The following is an 8,696-nucleotide window of genomic DNA, read 5'->3' on the forward strand; positions in this document are numbered from 1 at the left end:
TATTTAAGTTTGTTTCCTTATATAAAACACGTTTTTTTCCTTATATCGAGGAGGTTTGAACCCATCCGATGTTCGCCTGCCGACTTCCGACATACGGTGGTCCACCAAAATGTGAAAGTAAATGGACAATAATTGGTTCAGTACAAAAGTGAAAAGACTGTACCCACAAAGAAAATATAATATGCAGCTATTTGTGGAAAAATGTTTTTGTGTGCCGAGAATGATCACAGTAAAAAATCTCTCAATATTTCGAACAATCTTAAGCCTACTAATTATTAATTAAGCCTCTCCAAGCGTTCGAAATAGATCCCGAGTCTCTGTATTTAATTACCTTCCGAGTATTCAAACAACCTTAAACTTTAGAGCTCCCAGGCGACTCATACCGTCTTTGTTCAATGTTTCCCAATGCATATCATCGTGGTCAAAGCAAAGATTTGGTATTCCAGACCTCCACTATCAATTATCCCCACCGAGAAGATATGATGCGTGTACAAGATCTTATGCGGTGTCATGAGGTGTTTCCAGAGGGGAAGAATCCATCCCGTAATAAGATGATGGGGAAAGGCAAGCAACAACAACAACAGCAACATCGTATGATATTATCACCTAATTCCAACAATAATGGAGCAAATCCTAGTGATGGTAAGACTGAAAGGAAGATCGTGCGTAGGGACAACGAACGCCAAAGAAGACAACTTATGGCAGCTCTTAATGCATCACTTCGATCCCTCCTCCCCTATGAATTGATCAAGGTGAGATCAACCTCTTTATATATTCTCCTCAGTCTTTTTCTGTAATTTTCTTTTGTGGGTCGAGTTTTAATTTCGATGATTAGTTATATGTTTCGACGGTTTTTGTGCTGGGGTTACGGGGATATATTGCGTTGTTTTAATTATTTGACATAGATGATTACTTATGTTTCTAGGGTTTTTGTGATGGGGTTACAGGGAAAACGTTCAATCACCGAGCACATGAATGAGGCCGTCAACTATATAAATCACATGAAGGCAAAGATCGAAGAACTGAATGCCAAGAAGGAAAAGATTAATAAAAAGTTGTATGAATGTGATTCTCAAGATTTTGGTCTCAGAAATGAAGGTTCGGGTCACAATTTTCTCAAGTACTCTATCATGGTTCGCCCAACTTGTTTGGGAGGAGTGGAGGTTTTGGTAAGTAGTAGCTGCGGTGAGGAGGAAGGGTTGCTTCTTTCGGGAGTGCTCAAAGTATTGCTTGCGAAAGGCCTTAGTGTTGTTGAGTGTGCTTCCACCAGAGTAAATGAAAGTTTGTTTCACACCATTCAGTGTGAGGTACGCTCGTTCCTTTTCATATAAATTCAATTACTTATATTCATCGATAGGTTTGGTATATTATTTAGACATTGACTTAATCTTAATTACCACCTAATCATGATATTACAAATGCAAGAAAATCTTACAGTGCGTTTTCTTCAATCCACAGGTTGTCAACGATTTGGCATGTCTGGATTTGTCTGAGTTGCAACTGAAACTAAATAACCATTACAATTCCGGGTAACCAAATATCTTCAATTATCGGAAAGTATATCCCGATCCCTTCGCAATCTTGATTCCCTTTTATTATAGTAAAACCCTAGGGTTGTGCTTGGGCGAGGTTTTTCCAAGTTCCACGAGATTAAGGTCAAGTTAGTAAGGAATTGATTGTAAAAATTAGATAGGAGGAATTGGAAAAGCTCTTCATGAGCATTATGAAGGCACGTAAGAGGGATTTGCAAAATCCTACTCGGAAGGTGTGATTTGTGTAACATGTTGCTCAAATTTCTGACTTTTCACTCTTAATATGCATGCAGTGCTTAATTTCTTTTAATTCCAACGATTCGAAGGTCTATTTAGAAAACGCAAAACTCTCTAGAACGTGATTTCCGTGAAATTATTGTCCTTTTATCTAGAACATTGCAAGTACATTAGATACTATGCTCATTAGTTCGTGCAGTAACAGAAAGTAGTACTCGTAACAACAAATAATCTTCCTTTTAGCAACTCGCTACTAAATCTTTTACAAAATCTTAGCAGAATTAATATACTCATGATCAACAGATATTAAGTTAAGCTGCTGCTTAAAATTTTACAATTCATACAAACTTTTCATTACTTGTTGTATCCATATAAAATGTTCTAATTATATGAATTTTAGACCTTTGATCTTAAGCTAAGATAATAAAACAAAATTTTGTGACTTGTTAGTATACTATATGTGGGAAAATATTAACATTTATGTTTATTTTAGTATTTGGATTTTCCTTGTTAGTTTAGAATTTGGGCTAGCCCATCCTAATTAGGGTTTCTTAGGTTCAGTTCTCTATAAATATTGTTTATAATTTAGTTTGATAAACAAGTCATTCACAATGTAGCCTCTTGAAGTTTATGTGGCCTTTTGTAGTGTTTGATATCAATAATATTTCTAGTTTTGTAATCCGTTTGTTTGTTCATTATGGTATGTGCATTCTGATATTCAACTTGGTATCAGAGCGGGTTCGATCCTTAGGGCTCAATCCGTTCTCGTTAGTATCAATTTGTTTGCATTTGTCGTCGTTCATTTTAGATTTGTTAGTTGGTATTGATTGTTTGCAAGGAAAAGAAAAATGAAAGAGAAAAAGAAAAAAAAATGTTTTGCTTGCAGAGGAGAAGATTCCCCAGCAAATAAAAAAAGGGGACGAAGGAGAAAAGAAACGAAAAAAAAAAAAGGAACCACGGAAAGGAAGAAGAAGGAAGAAAAAAGGGAAAAGAAGGAAGGTAAAAAAAATATGGCTGTTGTGTTTTGAGGTTTGGGGCCCACGTGATGCTGCTGTTTGGGCTTGTTTTTGTAGCTTGTTGTTGCCTTCTACAGCGATCGCTGGAATGCTTGGATTGATGACCATTCGAGTGATGTTGTGGATAGAGTAAATTGGATTTTTTGATTGTTTGTTCGGAAGTTGGAATTTGCATTGGCATTGGCATCGGCATCGGCATCGACATTAGTATTGGTGTCACATCCCACATCGCTCAGGGGTGAGGATCCTATAAGCCTTATATGTATATTCTCATCTCTTCCTAGCACAAGGCCTTTTGAGAGCTCACTGGCTTCGGGTTCCATCGGAACCCTGAAGTTAAGCAAGTTCGCGCAAGAGCAATCCCACGATGGGTGACCCACTGGGAAGTTCTCGTGTGATTTCCCAGAAACAAAACCGTGAAGGCGTGGTCATGGCCCAAAGAGGACAATATCATGCTACGATAGAGTCGAGCCCAGGATGTGGTGGGGGCCCGGGCCGGGATGTGACAATTGGCATTGGTAGTGGCATTGGAATTGGCATTGGCACTGACACTGGAATTTGGAGTCTTGCATCCACATCTACTTTGGCAAACCCATGTCATGTACTGCCATGAGTTTGATGGGGAGTGTTGGAAAATATTAATATTTATGTTTATTTTAGTATTTGGGTTTTCCTTGTTAGTTTAGGATTTGGGTCTAACCCATCCTAGTTAGGGTTTCTTAGGTTTAGTTCTCTATAAATATTGCTTGTAATTTAGTTTGAGAAACAAGTAATTCACAATGTAGCATCTTAGAGTTTATGTAGCCTTTTGTAATGTTTGATATCAATAATATTTCTAGTTTTATAATCCGTTTGTTCGTTCATTGTGGTATGCGCACTCTGATATTCAACTCTGTATATGTTCTATATAGTTATAGTGCATGAATTATTGTTTTATTAAATTGCTGGATCCATCTCATACGTGCGTTAGAATCCATCAAATAAAATTGGATAGGGTTGTGATTTGTTTGACGATTTTTCTTTTTCCTTGTGATTATATCTATTGTAAGCAAAGATAAAGTGGTTGCAAGAATCAAAACTCATGCATGATGTGTTAACATTTTTAATGAACTCAATGTAAAGATTTTTCTTCCCAAAAACGAAACACCAGGGTCAAAAAGATACTACAGTAGAGGCTAGAATCAGGATCCTACCAACTTCAATTATTGATAGCGTTTATTTCCCTCCCTCCCTCCCTCTATATATGCATAAATGGATAACTAGAATATGCGTGCGCGCGCGCGTGTGTGTAATATATGGTTTTATTTGTGTTGACATGGACAAATATTATAGGACATGACTTAGGACTAGTTTGGTATTACAATGCTTTTTTAAAAAACTGCTTTTGATGTGTTGTAAAATAAAACAATTGAGTGTTTGGTAAACTTTTATTGTGAAAGTGCTTTTAACAAAAAAAGCAATGTTCAAGTGTTTGGTAAACTTTTATATCAAACTGCTGTGACTATATCAAATGACTAGAAGGGTATAATGTTAAATGTGATATAATAATTTATTTTATTTTTTATTTATAATTTCTTCTTCAATCTTCATCATTTATCTTTATTTTTTATTTATTTATAATTTTAGCTTCCATATCTCTCGTTTATCATTGTTTTATATTTATTTATATTTTTATCTTCCATCTCCATCTCAAATGGAATTGTGCAATTAGAATGTGACCAAAGTCATCTTCTTCCTCGCACCCAACTCTACAAAAAAAAAAAATCCGATTCCAACATCTTCATGTGCGCCTGCCTAGCCCCTCCCAGACCCGCATACCTCCGCCTAGTCCTTCCTATTCCCGCCCAGGCATCCTGCTTTCTGATTTTGTGGCCGATTTGGAAGGGGTAGATTATCCGATGAGACCAGAGTATTGGCCATGTCAGTAGTGCCACATAGGCAATAGTTGCTTAAGACCTAAGTCGGTGTAATTGAGATGTATAAAAACAGATTTCCCTCTCATTGTATTCTTAAGAAATGTCGGTTGTTGTGTAAGCAAACAGTTATCAAATACATAAAGCTTCTCTCTTCCTTCTTCTTCCTCAAGCTTTTACTTTTAGGTTTTTTTGATTTTTTTTCATAGATCTGTTCAATGCGTCTTTTTGGGATATTCATTAGGATATAAGGTTGTTATTTGTTATAACATTACGATAGGGAAGATCATTATTTTTAGGCATGTCATTTATGATGAAACCATATTTCCATACAATGAATTACCTAGAAATTCTGGTACTACTTCATGTCAGCAATCTTCTTCCGGCACACATAGACCTATAATTGTTCAGTTACCTTCTGTTCAGTCTTCTGCAGAGGTAGTTGAGCCTGTTAATTCTAGAGTATCCTCTAGTCAATCTCTTAGCCCATTGGTACAATCTGGTGACCGTGATGTTAACAATTTAGCTAGGAATGTACAGGAATCCAGTTCAAATGCTACTATTTCCAATACTAATGCCCCGTTGCATGTCCTTCAGCTTAATCAACTTCAGGTTGTTTTGCCAAGTATCAGTTCCTCATCTTCTTCAAGTTCAGAGAGAGTTATTCCTCCTTCAGGCATTCATACAAGATTGCGCATAGGAACAATCGCTCGACAAGATTATTCAGCTCTCAGTGCAATGTCTCCTGAAGTTCAGTCATTAACTCTTGATGATGATGATCATTTTCAGGAGGCTTCACTTTTCTTGCAGATATTGTTGATGCTTCAGAGCCATCAACTTTTAGACAAGTATCGTAAATACCTCAATGGCAGATGGTAATGCAGGAAGAATTTGATGCACTTCAAACTCAAGGTACTTGGGTTCTTGTTCCTCCTTCTAGTGATAAGAATGTTATAGGAAGTAAATGGGTGTATAAAATAAAGAGAAATAGTGATGGTTCAGTTTTAAGATATAAAGCTCGGTTGGCAGCACAAGGTTTTAGTCAAGAACAAGGGCTTGATTATACCGAAACATTTAGTCCCGTTGTTTGACATACGATTGTGAGATTAATCTTGTCTTTAGCTACAACACATAAGTGGGATCTTCGACAATTGGATGTTAAGAATGCTTTCTTGCATGGTGAGTTGCAAGAAGAGGTTTATATGAAGCAACCTCAAGGGTTTATCAATCCTTAGTTTCCCAATCATGTATGTAAACTAGTGAAGTCCTTATATGGTTTGAAAGAAGCTCCTCGGGCTAGGAATGCTAAATTCACTAGTTATTGACAAGCCATTGGTTTCCAAGTCTCTATTTCTAATTCAAGTCTCTTTGTCAAGATGGTTGACACTCAGGTTGTTATCCTTCTTCTATATGTGGATGATATTATCATCACAGGGTCCAACACTCAATTAATACAATATGTGATTCATACTCTTAGTGAAGTATTTAATCTTAAAGACATGGGGAAATTGGCCTATTTTCTTGGTCTTCAAGTTACATATAATTTCAATGCTGATTTGTTTATCAATCAGGTTAAATATGTGAAAGATCTTCTTCACAAGGCAGGCATGGATGATTGTAAGTCGTGTTCTACACCATGTAAGCCTCATAACCAGATTTTAACATCAGAAGGAATGTTGTTGCCTGATCCTACGTTATATAAGAGTCTTGTCGGGGCTTTTCAGTATCTAACTTTCACACGACCTGACATAGCATTTGTTGTGAACACCATGTGTCAGTATATGCATGCCCCTATAGATCTTCATTTAGGAATGGTTAAGAGGATTCTACATTTTCTCAAGAGGACTATGCACTGTGGTTTAACTTACATTTCAGGAGGTTCTTTGCAACTAAATGCTTATAGTGATTCTGATTGAGCTGCTGATTTGAACACTAGGCTATCTATTACTGGTTATGTAGTGTTTTTGGGAGAAAATACAATTTCCTGGCAGTCGAAGAAACAATCATCAGTTTCACGTAGTTCTACCGAAGCTGAATATCGTGCCTTAGCTCATACCACTGCAGATATTGCTTGGATCAGACTTCTTCTCAAGGATTTACATGAATGCTTGCCTTTTCCACCTGTTTTATTCTATGATAATTAGTCTGCTATTGCTCTCAGTTTGAATCATGCTCAGCATTTTCGCATCAAACACTTGGAGACTGATTTCCATTTTGGTCGTGAATGAGTACAAAGTGGTGATTTATCAGTTCAATACATTTGCACTACAGATCAAGTTGTTGATGTCTTAACCAAATGACCTCATGGACCCGATTTTCTACGACATTGCTTCAATCTTAAGCTCGATTACCCTAGCTAAGATTGAGGGGAGGTATTGGCCATGTCAGAAGTGCCACCTAGGCAATAATTGCTTAAGACCTAAGTCGGTGTAATTGAGATGTAGTATAAAAACAGATTTCCTTCTCATTGTATTCTTAAGAAAAATCGGTTGTTGTGTAAGAAAACAGTTATCAAATACACAAAGCTTCTCTCTTCCTTCTTCTTCCTCAAGCTTTTAGTTTTAGGTTTTTCTGATTTTTTTTTTTATAGATTTGTATAGTTTAATTCATAGTGTTGATACAGAGGGCACATAGGCTTCATGTCCGACGAAGGGAGGGGCGTGTAGCCCCTCATGTCCCTCTGTAGCTTCGCCTACGCTCTAGCCCTCTGGATCGCAAGCGTTTCATCCCTAGAACAGTTCCTGTAAAGCAGAAATCTCCAGAAGATCACATTTCCCAATAACATAATCATTGGCAACCTTGAATTCCTCGCGAAGCCGGACTCAACTCGTCCTCTTGAACAATCAAATTTGAATATCTGATATGGTAAGGGAAGCGAGAAGGAGAAACAAAGAGGGTATAATTGGGTTTAAGAAAGTTTCATTAAACTTTAATGTTCATCCCCCTACTATGAAAAAAAAAAAGGTTTTGAGAAGCAGCAAAATGCTGCTTCCATTTTTCTGCTTATTTTGGTTGGAACTTTGAAAAGAAGCGCTTATTTTTACATTTACCAAACGCATTTTACACTCCAACTTTTTTTCATAGCTTTTTTTTTTTTTTTATAATTTCAGCTGTGCCAAACTGGTACTTATACATGCATCGAAATAATATCAGTCTCAACTTTCATTTTAAGATGGGATAGTTAGAGCTGGATTGCATGCGTACGTTCAAAAAGGAAATTACTTTCGTTAACCTCATCTTCTCAACTATTTGATTAAATTGGACCTCAGTGCTGATTTCATGATTTCCCAGCAATTGGTGAGTTTTACATGGCCATATTACTATATAATTTCAGCTATTACGACCAAGATGTTATAAACATTCCTTTGCAAATATCATGTTTGACACAAAAACAAAATACTTGATCAACCAAAAATCAAATTCAATATTCCTCATGCGATGTAGTTGTTATGTGTGATAGAATATAAGGTTGAGATGTTGCCATCTGTCGTAAAACTAGTGTATGTTGTATGTTGAAAAGAATGTCTCTGTTGTAAAAGGATGTGCTAGTTCGTTGGCAACAGAATCTGTCATCTTCACAAAGAAATCATGCACGAAGGTCATCATCAAGTCGATTGAAACCCTTAACTTCTGCACTAAGATGTCCATGGCGAAGCCAAGTTGGATAAGAAATAGAAAACAATCGAGAACTTCCATTTCTCTTATTACTTTCTCCCACTAAATTTTCTTACCTTGATCAATCTATGCTTGTTATCAATATGCTTGAACTAAAGTTATTTCATTCACAATCTCATCTTTCTTTTGTAATGTTGTCACTAATTATTTGTGACCCCCAATTAATATAGAACACCGTAACATAATGTGAGTTCCAATCATGTATCACTTGAATTTGTTTAGCACTTGTGCTCCTGCCGCTATGATCATCGTAATGAATACTAATCTTTCCGAAAGAGAAGAGGTAACGCATGCTACAACGAACATAATAGCCCGCTGAGGAA

General features: G+C 36.7%; 2 protein-coding genes across 2 annotated transcripts; both read left to right on the top strand.

Moving 5' to 3' along the window:
- The first annotated feature begins 205 nt into the window (after nt 1-205).
- LOC103439878 (transcription factor bHLH118-like) lies at nt 206-1,842 on the top strand. The gene is made up of 3 exons (XM_008378512.4): nt 206-752; nt 948-1,307; nt 1,459-1,842. Exons 1-3 carry the CDS (start codon nt 396-398, stop codon nt 1,531-1,533), a joined length of 792 nt encoding a protein of 263 aa, XP_008376734.1. The 5' UTR covers nt 206-395; the 3' UTR covers nt 1,534-1,842.
- A 3,734-nt stretch (nt 1,843-5,576) lies between these two features.
- On the top strand, nt 5,577-6,614 carry LOC139191397 (uncharacterized mitochondrial protein AtMg00810-like). Its single transcript, XM_070812245.1, has 3 exons — nt 5,577-5,733; nt 5,821-5,894; nt 6,090-6,614. Exons 1-3 carry the CDS (start codon nt 5,577-5,579, stop codon nt 6,612-6,614), a joined length of 756 nt encoding a protein of 251 aa, XP_070668346.1.
- Nucleotides 6,615-8,696: the final 2,082 nt, after the last annotated feature.

Source organism: Malus domestica, chromosome 01 (assembly GCF_042453785.1).
Source record: "Malus domestica chromosome 01, GDT2T_hap1".
Taxonomy (NCBI): Eukaryota; Viridiplantae; Streptophyta; class Magnoliopsida; order Rosales; family Rosaceae; genus Malus; species Malus domestica.

Bases quoted from the DNA above. Each gene is read 5' to 3' on its own strand.
- LOC103439878 (XM_008378512.4), top strand. From the start codon at position 396: ATGTTTCCCAATGCATATCATCGTGGTCAAAGCAAAGATTTGGTATTC. The intron at 753-947 runs GTGAGATCAACC...ATGGGGTTACAG, and splicing joins TCCCCTATGAATTGATCAAG to GGAAAACGTTCAATCACCGA. The intron at 1,308-1,458 runs GTACGCTCGTTC...TTCAATCCACAG, and splicing joins TTCACACCATTCAGTGTGAG to GTTGTCAACGATTTGGCATG.
- LOC139191397 (XM_070812245.1), top strand. From the start codon at position 5,577: ATGCAGGAAGAATTTGATGCACTTCAAACTCAAGGTACTTGGGTTCTT. The intron at 5,734-5,820 runs GTTTTAGTCAAG...TCTTGTCTTTAG, and splicing joins AGCTCGGTTGGCAGCACAAG to CTACAACACATAAGTGGGAT. The intron at 5,895-6,089 runs GTTTATATGAAG...GTTGACACTCAG, and splicing joins ATGGTGAGTTGCAAGAAGAG to GTTGTTATCCTTCTTCTATA.